Raw genomic sequence first — 24,227 nt, 5'->3', positions numbered from 1 at the left:
AGACTGAAGCATCCTCCCCTCAAGCAGAAGACCATCCATATCCTCTGCAGCTAGCAGTGTCTACTCGTAGTAGCACCTCCCCTTGTTCCTAGCCTTCTTCTTCATCTGCTACTGTTGTTGCCGCCGCCACCGCTGCAGCTTGTCCATGCTTTCTTGACGATAGCCCCTTTAAAATTCTTCTCCAAGAAGATATTATGTAGGTGCAAATGGTAATGTGCATGGTATCAGCGGAAAAGTTACTCTCGAGGAAGGTCTTAGCTCCAATCAAAATTGGTACAGTGTCTAATCCTCTCACATAGAGCACAAATAAATATCAAACCCATAAATGGTGAATGATACATACATTTCATTTTTCTCTCATCGTGCATAATAATTACCTCTATTCATTGATGGAAAGAAAATGTGTATAGTTGATCATGTCAACAATTGTCACCACAATGTAACCATCTCTATGCAAGACAATGACTTTAATAGCCAAGACTCTATTGAGTGTGAACACTAGGAGTACTGGAAAACTCTTGTGGGAACAACATTTAAAGCTTTAGAAATTTTTTTAAGGCCTTTTGAACAAGAAGACCCGGTGGTGTTGACAGCAAGGCTATAGTAGAGACGCGGCGTGAGCTAGATGGCGAGACAGTGCGCTGCACGGGGTGGTTGAGCAGCACCAAAAAAGCAGTAGTAGTAGTAGGCAAAATGTAGTGCCGAATATGGCAAGCCTTTAACGCTTCAAGCCTAGCTAAGCTTAGGCTAGCTATGGCAGCCTTGATATTGGGCTTTGTGTGCTTGCTGGCTTTGATGCTATGTCGGGCATGAGAATTCCCTCCCCAAATCTTTGCTCCGCACTTTTTTTTTTTTTTGTTGGGGCCCATGTGATGCTTCGCATCAGCTAGTTTTACGGGATTGCGCCCACACGCCTACACCCACGTGTTGCAAGGGTTGAACCATAGCGGGCGCGCTTAAAGCCCCTCACCTTCACTGGTATTTTAAATTTGTTGTATTAAAGAAAGATATAAATTGTGTATTTCATAAATAGACCACAAGGGAGGGGACCTCTCAAACACCAAATGATACAAAGCTATTCACAATCTGGCCAGATTTAAGGCGTTCCCACCCCCCCATAGGGGTGGACATTGGCTGCACACCTCCCCAAGAATACTACATGACCCAAACATGGAGAACCATAAAGAGACATGGCAAAACGGTGACAGGGCAGCAGCCCTCCCACACTCCTTATTACTTCACCAGCAATGACATACCTCAGCTCTTTTCAGCATTTCCACATAGAGGAGACAATGGGTGGAATAACGCAATGGTAGGCAACGCAATGGTAGGCCATTGGGTTGTGTTAAAAGGGAGTGACTCTCCAACTCTAACGTGTGCATAAAGTCACGATGCACGCAGCCTCTGAATCCGTCAAGTTTTAATCGTATCAATTTTAATGGCGATACCAAGCTGAAAAAGAGAATGATGTCCTTCTATCCACTCCGCTGAACACACTAAAGAGGACCACTTCATGTATGTACTACTAAAATATTAAGAACCTACCGAAGTCTAATGATGGATTGAGGTAACGTTGAGAAACAGTGGTGTTCAGTTCGCTACAGCTTGAATTTTTATACATCCAGGCGATGACCAGTGCCGTCTTTTCTAGCAACAGATTTTCACTCTACCTTTGAAAGATAATTAGACTGCAAAAAAAAAGGAGGCTTTCAAGAAAATGGTGATGCCTGCTGTCTCATGTGAATCTGAAGTTCGCCAATTAAGGCTATATGCATAACCAATTATCATGTTAGAGAGTGCTGAGATTTACGCAGTTTGAGCTATATAAATCCACACACAATGGCAGAGACTACAAATATCTGGTACTGCATAGCATCTTTTGAAAGTGTTACCTTGACAACTAGTCCAGAACTAGCACCTCTTCTGCGCATTAGCATCAACAAAGGATCCCTATAGCCCTCATGGTAAAACCCTGCCATCATGGCTTCTCTTCCAGTTGCCTGTTTAATGTAGACCAAACCTTTGATCATACACAGACAAAACAAGAAACATGGTCCTTTGAAATTCTTTTAAAAAGATGCCATGAGAACCATTACCCGGACAAACTGTTGAACTTTCTCCGTGGTGGCAAGAGGTGGCCGTTTCTTTATGTGCTCTCGTATATACACAAGAGAGTGTCTGCAAAAACGGTAACAAAAGATATGGCAAGACATGGTGAGTACCTGTTTGGGTCAAGAATGAATGAAAGCTTCCACCTTCTCAAAAGAAGCTTTAGCATTTTATAATTTGACTTGCACGTAGTAGCAACTGGTCCCTAAGTGGCCCCCAACTTCCCTTTTTTCTATTCCCTCTTCCCCCTATGGTCCCCTTCAGTATCTATGGGTTTGCATCCATTCAATTTCCCAAGGACTTTTTACATGCTGCACACACCTCAGGTTGCAAGCAATGACCAAATCGATGGTTAATAAGGTAAGTTTAGGTGTCTTCACATCCTAGATCTCCGCAGGAATACCCAGACTATTAATATACTTCCCAAAGTCCATGAGCCAAATGGGCAAAGAAGAAGATACTAAAAGATGCAACAAGGGATAATATCACATTACTAGAGTCTCTTACCGTAGAAGACCATCTACACAAGTCAAAAATTTAGATTGATCACACTTCCAATGTATAGACGATGTAGGACTACTTAAAAGTAAGTGACCCATGAAAACCAAAAATAACAGAAAAGAGCATGTGCTATAACATACTTAAAAATGGCATTTCAGTCCTCAACCAAAGGGCACAACAGAAAGAATGGGGGCTGTCTGGAAGAAATTCACGCACGGGAGGGTCAAGAAATGCATTATGGTAGCAGAGTGCATGAAGTCACTTTTGGCATAATGGTAGCAAGGTGCATAAATAACAAAAACAACCATAAAAGTGCATGTGTTTATAAACACTTACAAAGGGATTTCATTCCTCGACCGAAGGACACAACTGAAAGAATGGAAGGTGTCTGGGAAAATTCAGGCCCAGAAGGGTGAAGTCAAGAGTCACAAATTGTAATACAGTTGCAGGGTACATGAATTTTCTTTTCACGCACAGAACAACCTCAAACTTTAACAGAATTGTTAACCCAAGTATCGCTTAACCAACAACAAATACAGAAGTGAACATAAGTACAAAAAGAGCTTGAAAATATTACAAAGCTGGACGAGCCTCTCTTTGACTGACATAAGCAAAGCCCACCTTTTCATCCTGCAACAAAAGAAAATTATCAATAGAAACATGATGCCCTTTTACAAATCGGCAACTTTTATTCACAGGCATAACAAATCAATGTGGATGAATATCTCTAGCTTGGCAGGGACACCAAGCTTACAGGACATCATGATAAGATACCTGAAGGTAGACTGCAACCCTAGCATATTTGAAAATAAATATACCAAAAAATGAACCTATCCGCCAACCTCGAGTAATTTTGCTGCTGCTACTGAAGGCAACCCAGTAAAAGCTCCCATGTGTTTCAGCATCTGCTCTTCCGTGAGACCCATCTGCAAATTACCAATTTTAGAAGCAACCCTGAAGGTGAGCCCATAAGTGGCCGTCTATACCATCAAAAGCTTCAACCTTTGGAGGCATTGATTCAGCTCCATGTAGCAAACAGGATTCACCATAACTTGCTCTCACAGCAGCAGCAAATAAAGTACTTCTGAAAAAGCGTGTATTTCCATCATATGGTTCTCCATAGTGTGTCAATGATGCCACATCAGCCACAGGAAGCTGTCCTGACAGCAAAAAGTAAAATAACAGAAGTCTTAACAATGGTGTCATTATATTTTTCTACAGAGTAGCCAGAGTTTCATTCTTAGCTTATACTTGGCCCTTCACCTGGTTCCAAAGCCAGGATGATTTCTTTCTGAAACACAACCTTCAAAATCGTAGTAGAATATCCATCGGAGCTGCTCGTTGTCCACCCCCTGCCCCCATCGCGCTGCGCATCCCCTTGGCCTCGGGCTGCCCTGCCACCCCCCCCCCCCCCCCCCCCCCCCCCCCCCCGCTCTTCGCGCTGCCCTCCTCCCGCCCTCCCCCCCCCCCCCCCCGCTGCCGCCTCCCTGCCCGCTGCCCCCCGTCCGCCTCCTCGCCCATTTCCGCTGCCTTTACCCTCTCTCTCCCCTTCGCAGACCCCCCCCCACCCCCCCCGCCCTTCCCTGGTCCTGCTCGGCTGATATCGTCAGCACCCTCGACGTGCTCGGTCCAGCAGAGGGCCAGCGTTCGTCGCCGCCTCTTCACCCCTTCTCCATAGCAGCAGAGACACTGATGGAGGCTAATGCTCCACCTCAGAGGGACTCCCAAGAAGCCCCCTCGCCCGACCCTGCAGAGCCCACCATCCAACTTGCTCTTTCGCCGACAGAGCAAGCAAGCCTTGCAGCAGAGGTGAAACGCCTACAGGCGACTTCCGTCATCTGCAAAATTCTCGGCACTAGACCCAGCAGAGGAGAGCTGCGTGATCTTCTCCAAGCCGCAAGATCTTGGATGTTCAGTTCCTCGGACGCGGCTACTAAGTTCGAGACTTCCGAGATGGCGTCCAAGGTCATTGCGATGAGCCCCTTGGCCATCCAAGCAGTTCGAGCCCACTTTCGACAGTGGAGGCATGGTTTTGATCTAGCTACAGATGTTCTGGTAGAGGAGGTAGACCTTCCCATATCCGTCTGCTTTCCCTGTTTGAGGAGGGAGTACCTGCCACTCTTGTTCAGGATAGGCTCAGAGATTGGGACTGTTGTGGAGATACCTAGCACGGCAGCCTCTGTAGCTGCCAACGCGACCGGCATCCCCTCAGTACGTAATCTGGTTCATGACACCCACACTCTCCCGAAGGTCATCCTACTACCTCGGGTGAGTGGGGGTTGGTTCCATCAGAGCGTGGAGTACTCGGGCCTCCCGAATCAGTGTTTCATTTGCAGACAGATGGGCCATTTGGCAAAGGCCCGTCATCGCAAGAGACCTCGACCCACAGCGCATGCGCACCTCCCAAGGCTGAGCAAGCCCAGCAGCCAGATACACAGGACGCACATGCTGGTACCTCGACTGAGACTAGCGATCAGACAGCTGATGGTTGGCACCAGGTGCCTGGCCGTCGCCGACATGGGCGAGCTCGCCCCACTGCTCCCCCTGGTGGCCGACCTTCTGTAGCTCAGCAACACTGGGTTCCAACTCGGAACCGTTTTGACCCCCTTCAGCAGGACCCACCTAAGGAGGCCCCGTCACTTCAGTTCCTCCACCTCCATCCCCTCCTCCCTTAGACGCTGCCGCTCCACCTCCCCTACCCCCTCCCCCTCCCCCACCTCCACCTTCGCCTCCCGTCCCTCCTCTCTCCCCAGTGGGGCCCGCAGCCTCATCTCCCAACCCCTGCACCACTCCTCCTCAGACGCAGGGGACTGGACACGCGTCTGCCGCGAGGCGATCTCTTGGTAGTGCTTTCGCTACGAGCCGGGTGGCTCGAGAGGGACAGCCTCACTTGAGGCCGCCTTTATTGGTGCAGACTTCTCCTTTTGCAGCAGTCCCTAGAGGTTTGACTAGCTTTGACATTCGCAGACGCTGGGACTTCTTCGACTACAGTCTCACACGGTTTCTGGATGACTCTTCTCCTGACCTGGAGGAGGCTTGCTTTCGAATCCATGTCCTCTTTCTTGCAGCTAGAGACATTGAGGCTTTGGACACAATGGTGGGTTTCTCCTTTCCACTGTGCAGTAGGGATCTCACAAAGTGGACCCTTGACTGGCTCCAGACTCAGGCTACTGAGTTCTAACTTCTCGCATTACACACGGGACTTAGGGGTGATAGATCTGGTGCAGACACTTTGGCCTCTTGCCAAGTTCAGCGTGACGCCTCTGATGTAGCGGGTTGCAGGCACATTGTGGTGCATTTGTTTGCTGACACTCAGAGCCCTCCTTGTTATGTATTTGTACATGAGGATTCTTGGACAGAGGATGTAGCCCTTCTGGTTGCACGCTCAGCTTGGGCCTAGGCGAGACAGTCATCTTTCGCGCTTGTCTAGAGGTCGTTCGGATGCGGACTACTCCCCATCCAAACCGGTCTCAAAGATAGCAAGGTTGGTTGCTGTGGTAACATCTGTTTTCTCTCACTGACTCCATGAGGATCATCTCATGGAATGTGCAGGGATTAGGAGGGCCCCAGTTTCAACGCCAGAGGGGTCGGCTGTGTCAGGAGCTTCAGAGATGCCTTGTGGGTGGTGAGATTGACATTCTTAAGCTACAGGAGCATCATCTTTGTGAGAGCTGCATTAGACAGTGTGGTTAGATTTTGCGTGGTCGCTATGAGACGTTTTGGTCAACTGCATTTGGACCTGGAGGCATCCAGGGTGGGGTATGTAAGACTATTGCGGATTCTTTGTAGCAGGCCATTGTGGGCAGAGGGATTATTGTGCCACGCAGGGCTCAGTGGATTACTATGCAGGTTCAGGGTTGCCTCATGGGCTTCCTGAACATTTGCGCACCCAATGTGGCGAGTAAAGTCTCTGCCGCATGCAGAGCAATGGTACATTGGGGGTGACTTCAACATGTTGGAGGACCCCTCTGACAGGATTGGAGGTAGCCAAACTACTATGCATGGAGTTGAGCTGGCAGCTTGGGAGAGGTTATGTATGAGGGTTTCAGATGAGGGTTTCAGATGTGTGGCAGCATTCTAGCTTTATGAGGACTGGCCTTCTCTCGTTCGGACTGCAAAGTGGGAGGAGTGAATCTATCTCGGATAGATCGCTTCTAAACTAGTGACCACTTCTGTGACTTGGGTGGGTCACTTTGCATTCTAGCTGGGACTTCTTTTTCGGACCATGCACCAATGATCCTCACAGTGACAGATAGACAGAGGAGGGGGAGCACAATGCTTCGCATCCCTGAGAGGGTCTTGCTGGACTCTGCGCTTAGAGAGCGAGTGGTGGCTCTTTGGACAGAGGGCTTAGACATGCAGGACTCTCTTGCTGACAGAGTGGCCTCTGGACTTGCTCAGCTTAGTCTGCTATTTCTCCATGAGTCTACGGCCCGCCTCGCGGGAGCGAGAGAGGAGGAGCAACATCTCCGATGAGGCGTTGCTTCCTTGCAGAGGATGCAGGAGCAGCATCCAGACAATCCTTGGTTGGAGGAGCAGTTACAGCAGGCTCGCCAGGAGCTTGCCAACACAGAGGAGAAGCGCCAGTAGTTTGCTTTTCATCGACAGGCATCTTGGTGGATCCTGGTGGGTGACAGAGTGACAGGGGCTTTCTTTGAGACAGTGGGGCCCCAACATGCGCATGCTAGGGTCAGCCAGTTGAGGAGGCTTGATGGATGAGTTGCTTCAAAGCCAAAGGACACAACAAGGAAGAGTGATGACCTGCCAAGCCACTTTGGCCCAAGCTATGTGATTGTCACGCCTTGACCAAAGGAAGTTCCTGATCAGCCTCTCTACCTGGCTGATGCAAGAATTCGAAAAGATCCAACAAGAAGTGATGTACCACATAGTAGCCAACAACACCTGGTTGGCCGTTACAACTCTGCCTGCCAGAGAAAGTTGTGCGGAGCTCCAATGTAACAACTTCCTCCTGATGGACAGGAGGAGGGGAGCAATCTGCTGCGCAGGAGACAAGTCCAAGCCAACCTGACAGCCCAAGTATTGAACTGCAATCCCTCGGGGAATCCATCTGAAATCCTCACCTGGCAGCCAATCAGACGTAGGAGCACTACCAACCCAGAAAGCCACTGTCTTTCTCCAGTTGATCAATGCGCCTGATGCACAACAAGAGGTCTCTAGAGCCTGCTCACACCTGTGAAGGTTGGCCTCCTGGCCCTCCAAGTACAAGGCTGAGTCGTCTACAAACTTAGCATCCAGTAGCTCATCTCCCCGAATAGGGAGCGCTAAGCCACGTAGACCAACTTGCTGTGAAACCAAAAACCTGCTCATCGCCTTAGCAGAGAACAAAAAGAGGAAGGGGGCAAGAGGGCAGCCCTATCTGAATGAATGTGTGAGCATGAAACGATCTCCTCTACCACCTGACAAAAGTACTTGACTGTGTACCTGTCTGTAAAAGTTAACACACCTCTGATCCAGGCATCTAAGAAGCCCATCCTGCGTAGAGTGCCCTCCAAAAAGTCCCAGTCAACTCTATCGTAGGCCTTCTCAAAATCGAGAAGAAGTATCACCAAATCCTCACCACGGAGGCGCGTGAGGCAGATGCCTTCCAAAAAGTAAAGATGTTGTCAAGGATACTACGCTCCTTGACAAAACCTGCCTGTGTCCCATGTATGATGCTCTCTAGAAGTGCCTGAATCCTCAAACTCAGAGCCTTGGCAAGAATTTTGTAGGCTGAGTTGAGGATGGTGATGGACCATTATTGTCGATCATCCAAGGAGCCACCCTCCTTGGGAATGAGGTAAAATAGGCCCTCACTCATGCTGTCAGGCATCTCTCCTGTGTGTAGGATGTACTGAAAAGCGCTGCAGAGATCTTAGCCAAGCAAGTCCCAGTACTCTAAGAAAAAGCTGGGAGTCAAACCATCCTCACCTGGACAACTACCACGTGGAAGTGCTCTGAGGGCCGCGTGGAGCTCCTCTAACTGAAGAGGCAGCTCAAGCCTTTGGCGCATCTCCTCAGTCACAAGACAAGGCATCTGTGCCCACACCTGCCCTCTGCATGCATCCTAACGCTCTGACTAAGGATCGTGACTGAGGCTTTGCTGATAGCAAGTCACGGTAAAAGTCGGTGGCAACTGCACGCTACTTCCAGAGGAGAAGCCCTGGAAGGAGTTTTTGCTTCAACGGCTTAGTGCTAGAGTGCCTCAAGCTGGAGGCCCCTGGCGACCTTCGACCAGATGTATTTTCACAGAGATGCGCAGAGTTGGCCTAAGCAAGAGACTGGAGGACCGTTTTGATGGAGTCTGCTCCGCTCCTGGGAGCGGCTGCAGAGAGGTCTGGAGTAGCATCAGCCTACTTGCACAGAGGAGCGCCTGAGACAGCCCCTGGTTTGGAACCCCATGGTTAGCACTCAGAGCGGCCACTTGGTTGGTAGTAGGCCTCATGTTTCTTGGGGTCCCATGGAAGAGGGTCCAACACGCACTTTAGGTGACTGGCTACAGTTTTCAGGCTTATCAGAGGAGCTTCACAGCATCCAGCTACAGGGCATGAGAGGGGTGCAGAGCATGTGTCAGGACATCAGAGAGGCAGTACCAGCTGAGTGGCTCACACCTCTCGAGTCAGCAGCGCCCAGATGGATGGGACTGGAGGTTCTCATCGTAGTTCGGGCTTGCTCAGAGACTATACCCTCCCTGTTTTTCCAGCTACAATGTGAGGGTCGTTTACACCGAGTTTCAGTAGAGGCCCCAAAGGTGACAGAGTCTTGTTTTCAGAGGATCCGAGTTGTGAGCATTTGTGGGAGGACTTGTGTCATAAATCCTGACCCAATAGCTCTTGAGACTGGCCACTGGAGGTTGTGGGCTTGGGAGTGTTGTCCACTGGCACGAGTGCAGTGGGATCCTGGAGAGTGGTTTTGGAGGGACCGTTGTCCTCAGCCGACCATCCAGGCGTCCCTTTCTTTCTGTACATTGTTCGACTAGGACGTCACATACTGGCAGCACGGAGAGAGGCTCGTCCTGCTGCAGCACCTCATTGGCAGGAGGAGGGTCTCACATCTGAGTTCTTGTCAGTTTTTTGGGCAAGGTTGTGGGACTCCAGACAGCCGTGGCGAGTCACTTTGTTCCAGTGTGGCTGGTTGCACACCGAGCTACAGCAGTTGGGAGCTGGCTTGTACATAGTGGTCTCTCGGCAGCATGCGCAGCTTGTGATCGTCATGTGGAGAGTCAGTGCCATTGTCTTTGGGATTGTCCTTTGGCACAACATGTTTGGCTTCGTGTCCTCTGGCTGATGCCAGCTCTTTCCACGGCACGGCAGTACACTTAGTGGGCAGCTGCTTGGTCCACTCTCACAGGCCTGGCACTTCAGTTTGAGCTATCCTCCACCAGCAGGATGATAGTGATGCAGGGGGTCGACCTACACGCCAGCCTACTATAGAGCTTACTCCATAGGAGTGGTGCGGTGAGGAGAGAGGAGTGTTGGGAACTCATCTGCAACCTGATACTCTGGTTCATTTGGCAGGCCTGCTGCTTTCACATCTTTGAGGTTCGCCCTGTACCACCAGCAGAGACTGTTCGAGATCTTTGGCTAGAGCCGGTCCATACTCTCAGAGGACAGTTCGAGAGACTCCAAGGCAGCTCCGACCGCGTGTAGGAGCGTAGAGAGGCTTTCCTTCAACTCTAGCGCCCTGGACCTTTCTTCACCATGGTCCAGGGTGTGCTGAGATGGCACTACTGTCCACCTGTGTGGCTTTTCCCTCCTCCCATCTCTTGATTTAGCCTCATTGTACATATGTTGTCTTTTCATTGGGAGAGTCTCCCCCTTATGACTGTTGTAGCCCTCTCTAGTAGAGGTGGTTGTAGCCCCATGGGCTGTTTCATTAACTAATAGAAGGATATTTTTCTTGGAAAAAAAAAATCGTAGTAGAATTTGAAGTAATTAAGAAGAGATGAGTCAGAGTAACTCTGGGACAAAGGAGTACACCCCATCAACCCTGACACCATATTGAAAGCAAAAAAGCAACCATGATTTCTTCAAGGGTGCTCCTCGGTCTCTCTCAAATAAAGTGATAGTGCTGGTACAAAGCATCATTCAATCTATGAGATAGGATTAAAAATCAAACTTTCTCAATTGTGGGTTTGTCATATTGTGGAATTCACATAGGCAGAATGCTGTCAACAGACTACCTTTGGTGGTGGCTTTGATCAAGGTAACATTCCTTCAGCTTTTTCAATGGGTTTTATATTTGGCCCACAAAACAAGTATAAGCTACCACAAAAGGGAAGTAACACCTACTCCCAAGTCATCAAGGTGTGGAGTGCACAAGCTATAGAAGAGCATTTGGCAGCCAGATAAATTTTCTCTCTAAGGTGGATAAGAACAACACCGCACTAAGTAGGACAACGCTTGTGAGGGTCTGTCAGCAATTATGATCAGATTCAGCCCCTTCATGGGTTCCAAATCGGCCTTCCTTGTTGTTATCTATTTAGGCTTAAAAATTTCTTCATATCAGACACATCCATGCAATCAAGCCATGTGAATAGAAACAATGTGTAAAAAACTTCCTTTCTGATCCAGTTATCCCTTGCTCAAAGAAGAAATTACAACCTTGGTACTGCTATCAAAGATGCATGTGTGAGTGATAACACAACAAAAGAAGACCAGTCATCTTTCAACAACATGCTAAACAAAACCAGAAACTTAACAAAGTAAACCATAAGCTCTGTGGTACAAGGACCAGAAACAAAATTATAACTAGTTCCTTGAGCAGCTGATATAAAGGTGCGCGGACCTGGATTGATAGCAATCAACATAGTACAAAAATAGCTTACCATAGTAACATCTAAACTGCGAGAAAGAATCAAGAGAATAGAGACCTATCAAACAGACTAACTTCAATTAGTGCATAAATCAAAGGGAGAGACCAGCCTACCAAGCTCATCATCAAATGCCAAACAGTAGGCCTTTAGCTCTCTATCATTTTCCAGATTCATTCGCTGCCCGATGAGAAAAGCAGCCACCAATGATTCACTAACATTATCTGGGCCTTCACAGCTCTGATCAAGGGGAAGAATATCCCTGAGCAATCCTACAACCTCCTCAAAGCCAAGATGGCCTCCATGCAGCACTTCTCTCAAAGCACCTACGAGCCTCATTTCTGCAGGCCCTCTTCCAGTAAAAGTTGCACCCCTCGAAGGAAATCCCTCCAGAAGTGTGCCTTCTGGGTCCGCAATAAACAACACATCAGCAGGTAGAACATGAATAAGAGAAGGCCAAAAATGCTTCATTGCTTTCCTTTCACCATCGCTCCACTGTGTTTTTGAGGGGAAAGAATTTGCTCTGATTGTCATTCCCGCAAAAAATGCACCTAGTTGAGCTCTAGAAACTCTTTCATGTATTTCCCCATTTGCTACATAAGATAAGAAAAAACAACAAGAGGTCACAATCACCATCTCTCTCTCTCTCTCTCTCTCTCTCTCTCTCTCTCTCTCTCTCTCTCTCTCTCTCTCTCTCTCTAGTACTAAGGTACCCAAGCTTTGTAACAGAATCACCACTTTTGTATCAGTTTGGTCTCATAGGTCATTCTGGCCTTTTTGAAGACGTTAATATAACATTTCATTTCATTTCATCTCTCTCTCTCTCTCTCTCTCTCTCTCTCTCTCTCTCTCTCTCTCTCTCTCTCTCTCTCTCTCTCTCTCTCTCTCTCTCTCTCTCTCTCTCTCTCTCTCTCTCTCTCTCTCTCTCTCTCTCTCTCTGTTTTTTGCAAAAATGTGGGGCTTGGTACCCTTTTGTATTACATAATCAAAATTACAAGCTCGAAGGAATTACATCAGCCCGTAGGCATACACACATAACAGATCTGATAGTGAAAAAAACCCTGCGATATTCAATGATTACAAAACCATAGGGGGAAAACTACAAGTGATGCAGAGTTACAAAAGATAGGAGATACAACAAAAGCTAGGAGGAGGGGAGTGAGGGAAGAAAGTAGCAGAGAGTTGAAGTAGAAACAGGCCACCCTGACATCGAGAAGGGCGAGAACTCCACCAAAGAATCTCCGATAGCCAACTCCAAATCTCTAAGGCCGTATGGTATACAACGGTGCATCCCATCAGAAAAGGCATCACCTCCGCAAGAAGACTCTGCACCAAAAATCTGGGAGAGAGAGAGAGTCTCTTGCCATACCTGGCAATGATCTATGACATTCTTCAACCTGCAAGCAGAAGTAGTATATGGTGCAAATCTGAAGGCGCGGCAGGAACCGCCCAACACACCCACAAGCCCACACCCACCAAACCAACTTTAAACCTAAATCACCCATCAAACAGGAGAAAAAACAAAAAAGAGCAAACAGTAAATAGGCAAAAGAGGCAAACATACATGCACACACACCTGAACCACAAGCACTCATGCAAAACGCACTCACCCCAAGCACATGCAGATCCACAAGCACAAGCATCACACACAAAAGAAATAAGGTGCATACAAGCAGCAAGCTAAACAAACAAAGACAATGAGAAACAAAGAGAAATACCTACGTAAGAATAGCAAACAAAACGAAAGGAAAGAAACCGTCACAGGTAGCGCAGGTGACATAAGAGGGGAACAAACATCTAGTAAAGGCGGCCAAGTAGAGCACCTGCGGTTCTGTAAACCTTAAGCGACCACCATAGTTAAAATTACGGTGGTTGCTTAAAGTGGGGAGCCGTTCGTGATAGTGGAAAATCAATCCAATGCGTCGAGGCCCCACCACGTGGAGGTCGCTCCCCTTGGGACCCTCTCTCTCCCTCTCGCAGACACAGGGAGAGTCTCTTGAGGAGACCAAGCAGTGGGAGATCACTAACTTCTTTAGAGCGGGGACTCGGTAGCCAGATGAGCATGCTTCACAGCAGACTTCAAAGCCCACTTATACCAGAGGTATATTAGTGGACAGAGCCACTGAGCTCGGGAGAGCTAGACACCCACGTCTACGAGGGAGACCACGAGATCGACGGAGGCTCCATCAGAGGTCAGAACTATTCTAGCACGATCTGGGCGATGCCCAGTAAGATTATTTATAGAGGCAGACATACTTTCTCTTTCTCGGACAACATCCGATGTCGAGCATCCTCGGGCATTGATGATGATGATGATGATTTTAGTATGACGATTTTAGCCTTTTAGTTTAGTCTTTCACTTTGCTTCATTTTATTTTTGTACCCAAACATTGGATTAGATCTACAAGGATTGTATAAGTTTGGTCTCGTGGGTCATTTTGGCCTTTTGAAGTTAAATATAACATTTCTTCTTCTCTCTCTCTCTCTCTCTCTCTCTCTCTCTCTCTCTCTCTCTCTCTCTCTCTCTCTCATGGGTTTGAACTCTCTCTCTGTTTTTAGGCTTTTGTCACCACTTTTTTTCTGTTTTTAGGGTTTTGAAATCGCTTTTTGGCTATTTCTAGGGTTTTGTCACTGTTTTTTTGCTGTTTTTAGGGTTTTGAAACTGTTTTTTTACTGTTTATTAGGGCTTTGTCACAGTTATTTGTTGTTTTAAGGATTTCGTCACTGTTTCTTGCTGTTTTTTAGGGTTTTGCCACTGTTTTTTGCTGTTTTTTAGGGTTCTCTCTGTTTTTTTAGTTTCATAATCGTTTCTTTTCCTTTTTTAAGGTTTCTTGTATTTTTTGGTTGTTTTAGAGTCTCTCTCTCTCTCTCTCTCTCTCTCTCTCTCTCTCTCTCTCTCTCTCTCTCTCTCAATGGAGACCAAGAGCAACTCACCCATGTGCAAGTCTCCCTCGAGATAACAAAAGCAACATTCATGGTCACGAACAAGAGAATGACACATGTGGAAAAAGAGATGAAAGAGTGGAAAACTGAGATGGACGGATGGTGGAAAGAAAAGGCCAACCTCATCCAAATGGTCTTCAACGAGGGCAAGCAATGGAAAAAGGAGAAAGGATATCATGATTGGACACACATTGGCACCATTGTACGCATCCATTCTTGAGCAGCAAACTGAGTAGACGGGCAGAGAGGCAGGGTATACGTGCAGCCGAGCAGGCAGGGTTTAGGAGAGGTTTTTCTACTCTTGACCACATTCTGACACTCAGAGCCATAATTAAGGAGGGTAGATCACATGTGAGATGGATCTATTGTAGCTTTGTGGACATCCACAAAGCATTTGACTCGGTGCCCGGAGCTAGATTGATGCGCAGACTACGAGAGATGGGAGTACCAACAGAGCTGATTTGGGGGATTATGGCATTATACAGGTCAGTAGTGGGGCATGTACGCACTCCAGAGGGGTTATCACATTAGTTCACTCCACTATCGGGGTGAAGTAGGGCTGCTCGCTCTCTCCTACTCTATTTGGTATGTATGTGGATGAGGTTTCTAACTATATTGAGAGAGAGGGGGATAGAGGTGCACAGTTGGCAGGCACATGGTTTCCACTATTGTTATATGCTGATGATATTGTGTTGATCTCTGACTCTCGGAGGGGATGCAACGTCACTTGGATGCTTTGCATAGGTTTGCTCACGAAAGTGGTCTATCTGTCAACCTTGGTAAAAACAAGGTTATGTTGTTTAACACCACCCCACAATGGACCAGGAGATCAGCACCCACATTCACATACGGCCATGAGTCAGTGGAGTATACAGATGCTTACACCTAGTCTTTAGTGGACTAGCATTTTCATTGAGGAGAGCAACAGACACTAGACTGAATAGAGCACATGAGGCATTGGGTGGATTGGAGAGGATGTGTTCACAGATTCAGTTTCAGGAGCCTCGGACGAAGCACTGGCTTTTTGACACTTTGGTGGCTTCCGCGTTGCTCTATGGAGTTCAAATATGGGGGCCTTCATTGGACCATCACAGGAGGTCGGGTCGCACTAATGGATGGGGAGACATGGAGAAGCCTCTAGTTTCTAGGATCTCGCGCTTATTAGAGCCAAGGCTTCAGTACCACATCACATTATTCGAGCATAGCTAGCTGCCCCCCCACTAGTGGTTGAGGCGCTTACCAGATTAGTCTCCTTTTTACACCGCTTGGGGGACCTCCCCCGAGACAGATATGCCCGCCTAGCACTTGAGTCCTCTCAACAGTTAGCTTTGCAGTGAGACACAGCATGCTGGTCTGGGAGGATGATGGTTTCAGCCTTCAGGTACATGGGTTCAGCATGGACAGATTGCCCCCTTTCCATTACTCATTGGATGCACCCTCTCTGACTCTTACAAAGTCCGAGATCACCAGGCTCATCCGCCAAGCCCTGATTCAGCTCGATACTAGGAGGACTTGGATACAGCCGGCTCAGGAGTTGGGCACGAAGATGGCTTTCTATAGAGAGCATCCTTTCCAGCTTACTAAGGATAATTTTGTGACGAGGCCCAGATACATGGACACCCACTTATCTCATGGGATATGATGTGCTATTGGCCAGATACGCACATCTTCACACCAGCTTCGGATCGAGACGGGTAGATACAGCGGAGTACCAACAAAGGCCAGGACATGTCCCCTATGTCACATGGAGTCTAAGACAGAGTTGCACTACACATACCACTGCCCAATTTACTATGAGATACGAGGCCGCTTCACTGCCTGTTCAGAGAGGGCTTTCGACGACTCTTTAGAGTCATGGGGTATGAGGACCAGAGATGTCTAGGTCTGTTTTTGCTCGATCTGCGCAGACACAGAGAGAGCCTAATGAGAGGAGAGGCTAGCCAGCCTCAGAGACGGATCACATACTTCTTTAAAGTGGACACTGGGCAGCCAGAGGTGCAGCTACCACAGCAGAGCTCACATTCTCCTCACACTAGAGGCACGTTGATCGATCGAGCGACCGAGCTAGGGAGATCTAGACGCCCACGACTACCGAGGACTACACAGCATCGACGGAAGGCTGCATCAAAGGATTCGGATCACTTTGCCCGACATGCACGACACCCGGTCAAACTATTGACCATGGAGGAGATTGATGAGATCCGCCAACGACCAATGATGGATCGCCTTTGATTTAGCTCTTTTGAGAATTATACATCCTGCTCATCTTGCATCAGCCTTTGTATCAGCTCTCACCCATTATATTCCCACACCCACACCCACATTGTCTTGTATTAGCCCCCAATCACTACTTTCACCACCCCCCCCCCCCCCACCCCAACTCATATCCTACACAGTTCCAGCTAGCTGCTTAGTTCACATCTAGCAAAAAAGATTTGAGTTTTTCACTTTACTTCATTTTACTTTTGTACCCAGACATTGTATTAGATCCATCAAGATTGTATCCGTTTGGTCACATAGGTCATTTTGGCCTTTGGAAGACGTTTAACACAACATTTCATTTCAAATTTTTTTGTGCGTGTGTGCGCGCGCACGCGCAAGAAAAGGAGGGCTTAGACCCTGTGGTATTGCATAGGAAAATTACAAAGCCTGTAGGCATTACATGAAAAACCGGAACTAGTAGTGAAAAAACCCATACACCAATAACAAAAAACCAAAGGGGAAAAATTGTTTCGACATCGGCTTGATCATCTACGGGTGTATGATCCTTGGGAGATCCATTCATTCCAACCATCATTCGACGGTTGAGGGGTGGTGACTTGTCGTTTGCTATGGACACACCTATGCACTCATCAGAGGAGTTCACACGAGATATGGCCATGCTCATGGCATATGGGATTCGACATTCCCACAGAAGACACCACCATCTTGGGTGGACAGACACTTACCATTTGACCTCGACACGTCAGATCACTTGCTAACACAGAAGCATCTACATGGACTTAGGGAGAGGATCTTGGATCTCTACTAGGACAGGTTCATTGCTTGGATCTACAGACTGGAGTGGAACTTCAAAGCTTTGGACTCTCTCAGAGAGTTAACCCGCGAGATGCGGGAGATCAAGCATCATTACACGACTATTCGAAGTCACCCGGAGCTTGGTTTGGATGGTAGTGCAGTTGCTCTTCTACACTCCTAATCATTTGGATTGCTACCTTCACAGTTGCTTCCACGCACCCTCGGTAACCTTACAGCAGACTTATCCCCCGACCTGAGCAGTAGGCCACTCCTAACTCATTTACATTGAGAGCCACATCGAGATCTGGACTAGTGGTGGTGTTGGTGCGGATTCTGTTTTGGTTGACACCAGAGGATTGGAGGCAGGAGATACAAGCAAGACGGCGCAAACATATTGGTCTGACCTTTCCTCTTCTCAGAGGATCTTCACAGTGCAGACTGCTCAGTCTGGCTTCACTATTCATACAAGATGATTACGGTGCAAACAGCTTGGTCTGACCACACCTCTTCTCAGAGGCCCTTCACAACGCAAACTGTTGAGTCTTGCTTTCCCCTCATCTTGGATTACCCTACCTACTTACAGAACACTATCCGGTGGTGGTCGTGCAGTCTCTAGGTGACTGCTGCAGTTTAAGGTAGCTTCTACAACGCAGACTGTTTAGTCTCGCTTTCCTTGATTTGGAGGACGTTTACTGTGCAAATTGTTACATCTGGCCTTCCGGGAGTTTTACACAGCTTAGCCATCTGGCCACACTAGGTTACAGGTTCATGCATTGACGGTTCCGGTCATTCTCATGACGATTCCTGGGCTTCCCCATTTTCTCCAAACGGTTTGACTACAGACACCACCGACCCTATTGGGCAGGACACTTGCAGGTCTATAGGCACTTCTTTCACGACAAGGAGTTGTTTTCACACTCAATTCGAGACCTTCACGCAGTATCTTCACCTTGTATCAACGGAGTATAGCAGTTTGCTACACTGCTCATGATGGCAATGACCATGGAGATTTCTTGGCGGTTGGGACACCCAGAGTACTACTACACTCATGGAGTATCCTTCAGTGGACATTGCAGCAAACATCTTCATCATTTGTCTCACAGCTTCGGCTTCAAGCGGTTTGTTCAACATCAAGTGCTGAGAAGGGATGTTAGATTTACACCACTCGATTGCTTCACACGGGTCTAGGGCACCTCCTTGTGCAGCTAGTGTCTCTGGGCTGGCCACCCATAGCAAAGGTTGTACCTCGTCTAGCCGCCCGAGTTTGGGGTCGGCTGTCCACTTGAGTTGGACGCCCACCTTGGGCACTCATATATATGGGGCCAGGGGGGGTATCATATATATGGGGCCAGGGGGGTACACATTTCATTATCATTTGATACGTTGTATAGGTCTTCTTGCTCATGGTCGTCATGGGGGGTTGATCGCCCCCTCTTCACCATATCTCACATTTGTGTCTATTATCTCTCTCCCTCTCCTCTCTCACGCTTCTGCACACACGCACACTCACAAAAACCACCAGTGACACAAAGTTACAAAAGATGGGTGATACATCAAAGGCTAGGGATGAAGGAGTGAAAGATGATTATAAAAGAAAGCTGAAGAGACAGGCCACCCGGACTCGCAACGAGGAAGCCAAAAACGCCTCTAGAGAGTCTCCAATATTAGTGTCACAAATTGCTACATTACTATACAAGACACCTGTAAGGATTCTAGTCTTACTTAGTGTTTCGTACCACTTAATATGTGTGATTAAGATTGAAAGTTGAAACTGTTGTTTGATTTCTTGATTGAATGAATGAAATTAAGTACAATAGGCTCCTTCTAAGGAGATCAAGACACATGGACGAAGAGTCACGACTAATCACGAACAGACACGTCCTTTGGACAAATAGACATGTCTTTAGGCAAAGAGCTGCAACCACTGCGTGAAGGGACATGGCTAGTCGTTGAAAGGGTGTGGCTCTCGATGAGGAGGTGTGTCTTTAGGACGAAGAGTTGCAACTAGTCGAGGGCAGGGGTCCCCTTGGCTGGTCATTCTTTGCATCTACAACTAGAATCAGCAAGGAGAGAGGATCATACATACAAACAAGTCACAATCGTGACAGTTGGAAAGGAATTTGAGGTGCTTGCTATTCAGGTGGTGACTCGGCGACCCAAAGATAGTAGGTGGTTGTGACTCAAAAAAGCAGGTGGCAAGGAGTTTGAGGTGCTTTCTATTCAAAAATAGCAAGCGGTTGTGACTCGGGAACCCAAAAATAGTAGGCGACTGATTTGGCGATCCAAAAATAGCCAGTGGCTGAAAAGGCAACCCAAAAATAGTAGCAAAAGGACACACTGGCAGCTCATGTTTGGAAAGCGGACACACGAGCAATGCATGCATGGAAAGTGGACACATATGGCAGCACATGCATGGAACATTGGTAGTGCATGCATGGAACCTGGACACACAGGTTCCACGAAGAAAATGCCCTCCAAGTTCGCATTGAAGCCTACCCACAATATGGGACAAGTGCAAGAGAACTTCCCCAAATGCATCAACTTCCTCAATGAGACCCTCAAGCCTATCCATGTCGACCACGACGTGGTAGGAGTCATCATCAACAAGAACAACACCAAGCGCACATCGAGCGGACATGCCATCCTCAAGTTTGGGAACAAAGAGGGACGACTCCTACTACTCCAACAATCACGTCTCCTCAAGGACTCCGGATTTTGGATTGCCGAAGAACTCACTCCCAAGAAAGTGAAGAGCTCAAGAAAGTGCAAGCAACTTGAGCCAAAGACAAGTGGGCGGTATATCGTGGAGGGAAAGCCATCATCCACAAATTTCTGTGTCACGTGACACATCCCAACCCTATGTGTCCGTGGACAAGCTACACCACAACAGGGTTCAGTCAGTTTAGATTAGCAGTGATCTGGCACTTTTGTGAGTCTATTCGTAGACCGTGCATGCCCAGTCACTTAGCATAGATGCATATCCTCCAGTTGCACACAGCATGATCATCGAAATTCCCATCAGAATCCATTAGCATCAGTTAGGGGAATTTTCCAGTGCATTTAGCCTATTTTCCTATTTATTGGTATTTTCACTTATTATTTTTAAGTGACTTTCCAACAAAAGTAGGTAGGGCAATTTTGCTAAGTTTCTATATAAGCAAACCCAAGTTAGCACTAAATGGCAGAAGAGGCAGCAGGAGCACCTTGCTCAACAGGCAACTTCTCAGCAAGACCAACCCCCGCGACTACTCTGGCGTTTTCTCCACAGAAGACCTAGCGTTTTTGCATCAGATCAGCCTTGGCGATTTGTGCACAGCAGATCAGCCCCGGCGTCATCATGACACAGCAGATCAGCCTAGCGTTTTTGCATTTGCAGAACCCCGGTGACAGAAGGACCAATTTCAGCCCCTGGCGTTTTTGGATTTCAGCAACAAATTAAGACCAGCATCATTCACCTAAAGTGTAGCAGATTCAGCCCGTAAAGACCATCAGTTTTCAGCCCTAAGAAACCTCATTTTTCAGCCAAGAAAACGCAGTCAAAACAGTCATTTTCAGCCACCGAAACAGTCCCAAAATTCAGCAACTAGAAGATCTCAGATTTCAGCCATCGTCGTCGTTGTCGTCGTCGTCACCGTCGTCGTCATCGGCATAGACCAAGTTGTATAGTCCATTGCATACGCATTGTACACCTTTGTGCAATCAAAGAATAGACCACTCTCGCCGACGAGAGTGGGGCCTTCGGAGGAGGGTTTTACAACCTCTCGGTGTCGTATCTCTTCTCTCTCCTTCTCTCAGTCTCATTCACTTGCACGCACAATCCACTCACTTTGTTCGTGACCAAAGCACTCTACAAGACGGAAAGCTCTCTTTCCCTAAAGAACTAAAAGGAACCTTGAGCAATAAAGATCACTAATCTTGAGAAAAAACAACATTCATTCCGCTGCACCTAACATTCTGTCTCCCTAGTCCCCCCACCATGCTGCCAGATACCACCCCCTAGCCTCGTAGGTCCCCCTCTTTTATTTTGTGTTTTTAAATTGCATCCTAGGATTGTCATCCATAAGCCACTAGATCTTATCCAGCCTTCCCGACCCTCGCGTCATCCAACCCCAATGTAACAACCATTACACTCTCTCCTTGATGGGAGGAGGCCCCCTCTATACATATGCTTTTGGTCCCATGGATCATATGTGACCTTCCGAGGACGATAAATTCATCTCTCTCTCTCTCTCTCTCTCTCTCTCTCTCTCTCTCTCTCTCTCTCTCTCTCTCTCTCTCTCTCTAGTGTTTTTGGCGCGCGTGGCTCTCACCCTCTCTGCTGCTCACTCACATGGTATCAATCGCCATTACTTGGGAACATCATCATTCATCTCACTCCTAAAGGCTAGCGCTAGGCTTTCTACATCAATCCATCACGAAAAACTACAATTTTCAGCCTAGCGTTTTTCAACACCCTAGCGTGTTTGCATCTTGCTTGTAGGCCTTGATCCGCATCTGCCACTACAGGCGCCCCCTCCTTGCAGCAAGATCGCACCCAATTCACACCAACTCTCCCTAATGTTTTCTGGCAGAATCAGCGTTTTTGGGCCAGCTTGCATTTTTGGACCTTGCTGCGTTTTTGGTTTGCTGCTACGTTTTCAGCGCACCCTGAGCATCTGCACACGACAGGAGCAGCCTACACCGCCTAGCACCTAAAGATCTACACTCTTGGTCAAGTATCTACCAACCATCGGCGCTTTTCTCGCATTATTTACTTGCTGTTTTTTTCTCTTTTTTCAGCCATCTGACAGCTGAGAAGCACGAGGAACCCTCACCCTCACCCTCTGCGACACTCCCGTACCGATTGGTGGCGTACAGGCACACTGAATTCTCTGTTACAGCAGCGTTTTTTGGGCGCACAGCAGGCTGATTTTTTTGCCTCTTGTGCGATTGTTCGCTCCCTTGCTTGTCAGGACACCATCCATTGGTTGTCTGAGCAGTATCGTGGGCTGCTACAGTCTTGGAGACAATACCTTCTTCAGCAACTTGAGATCTTATCCATTGATCCTTGGGACCATTCTTCGAGCACGCGACATGTCGACTCCGAAGCAGAAGGGACAACGATCCCAAAAGACGCCCCCAATGTCTACTACGACCACAGCGACTGCCACTTCTGCGACTACGTCATCATCTGCCATTCAACATCCAACAACTATGCCCTCACCCAATTTGGTGAGGAGAAGAAGTTGGATTTTACACGACTATGCTTTGTGGAGGACACAAGTCCGCACAATCATTGCCTACCATCGACTCTTGGAATGGTTGAATGATTTCACCCGTTCAGCTACCCAGCCTACCCTTCCCATCGCCACTCAGGATCATATCGACAAGTGGGTGGATCGGGACATACGAGTCTTCACCTTTCTTCTGATGAACCTCTCGGACCGCACACGAAGGACGTTTCCAAAGAGGAGCATGCACATCCATTGTGGAGACGGATTCTTGACCAGCTTGAGGAGACCTAATTTGCTAGACAGATCACACTTGAACGAGAGTTGTACAACATCCAGTTCAGGGATTTCAACTCACTCGATGGGTTGACCCGCCACATGCGGAAGCTCTAGGACGACCTTGTCTCTACTGGAGGCGACCACCTCGGCACGCATAGCTGGCCTCTTACTATCAAGCTTCCAGCACGCTTTGATCCCTACTTTCAGAGTTTGCTCACATCCGGACGTACCTCTTTTCCCACATGGGACGAGATTCTCCCTTCCCTAAGACAAATCGAGAGGCACTTCGCATTCAGAGCTGGAGGTGCTGTTGATGCTGAAGGAGCTTTGATCGCTCAAGGAGGTAACAAGAAAGGCAAAGGTAAGAAGGAGAACAACAACAAGGACATCTAATGTTACTACTGCCACAAGAAAGGGCACAAAGAATCAGAATGCAGAGAGAAGCGAGAAGAGGCCAACAAGGAGAAACAGATAGCCTCGACTGCAATCACAGCCTCTCACGAGACGGCAAGGACCGCTCTTGTCGCGACGACGGACCACGCTCTTGCTACATCGTAGTCAAGTACTTGGGTTGTCGACAGTGAAGCTACCACTCACATGATTCCTCAAGACTATGATTCCTCAACAGTCTTGAGAGACTCATGGCCAGACCGTTACTATGGGTGACAACCATGAGATTCTAGTGTCTGGTACAGGCCAGATCACCCTCTTCCATTCTACCTCAGACCCGAAGTTTAGTTCAGTGGGGGCGCTCTACGTTCCAAACATGGCCGTCAACCTCGTCTCTGTGTCGAGTTTGGACTCTCAGGGAGCTGACGTACACTTTGGGAGTGGCACGGTGACCATTTATGATTCTATGACACGTGCGATGGATCCCTATACCGCCTCATTGCTCTTCTGTCTCGGACCTCGGAGTCTTCTTCTCTATGGCATGCACGATTTGGACACTTATGCTATCAGCAACTCCAGCAGACTACTAGGACCTCTCTTGTGTAGGTACCCACGATATGCTCTTCACCAAGCGTGTGCGAGGCTTGCCAGTTGGGCAAGCAACACAGGGCTGCCTTTCCGAAGCAGGCATACAACAGAGCTTCGGCACCACTTGCAATTATTCACATTGATCTATGTGGCCCGATGAGCACTTCTTCATAATTTGACTCACAATACATGCTTGTGCTTGTGGATGATTGTAGCAGGTACACTTGGGCTTCGTTCTTAAAGCTCAAATCAGAGGCTTTCAGTTTCATTCGGAATTAGAAGATGATGGTAGAAAAGGACCTCCTCCTCCTCCACCTCCCTCACCTGATCCTACCCCTACACCTATCCCTGTAGGACGGCGATGACGATGCTGACGACGC

At 48.0% G+C, this 24,227-nt stretch overlaps 1 protein-coding gene across 1 annotated transcript in view; it reads right to left on the bottom strand.

Moving 5' to 3' along the window:
• LOC147464116 (anthranilate phosphoribosyltransferase) overlaps nucleotides 1-24,227 on the bottom strand; it is a 95,553-nt gene that overhangs the window by 61,894 nt on the left and 9,432 nt on the right. The window contains exons 2-7 of the mRNA XM_086492923.1: nucleotides 11,536-12,012; nucleotides 3,613-3,770; nucleotides 3,453-3,536; nucleotides 3,188-3,240; nucleotides 2,097-2,178; nucleotides 1,893-2,000 (exon numbers count right to left, since the gene is read on the bottom strand). Coding sequence (XP_086349049.1) covers nucleotides 1,893-2,000; nucleotides 2,097-2,178; nucleotides 3,188-3,240; nucleotides 3,453-3,536; nucleotides 3,613-3,770; nucleotides 11,536-12,012 — 962 coding nt within the window. The remainder of the gene's footprint in view (nucleotides 1-1,892; nucleotides 2,001-2,096; nucleotides 2,179-3,187; nucleotides 3,241-3,452; nucleotides 3,537-3,612; nucleotides 3,771-11,535; nucleotides 12,013-24,227) is intronic.

This window comes from Adiantum capillus-veneris, chromosome 2 (genome assembly GCF_014529385.1).
Source record: "Adiantum capillus-veneris isolate H3 chromosome 2, ASM1452938v2, whole genome shotgun sequence".
Taxonomy (NCBI): domain Eukaryota; kingdom Viridiplantae; phylum Streptophyta; class Polypodiopsida; order Polypodiales; family Pteridaceae; genus Adiantum; species Adiantum capillus-veneris.
This window is presented reverse-complemented; position numbering and strand designations above follow the sequence as displayed.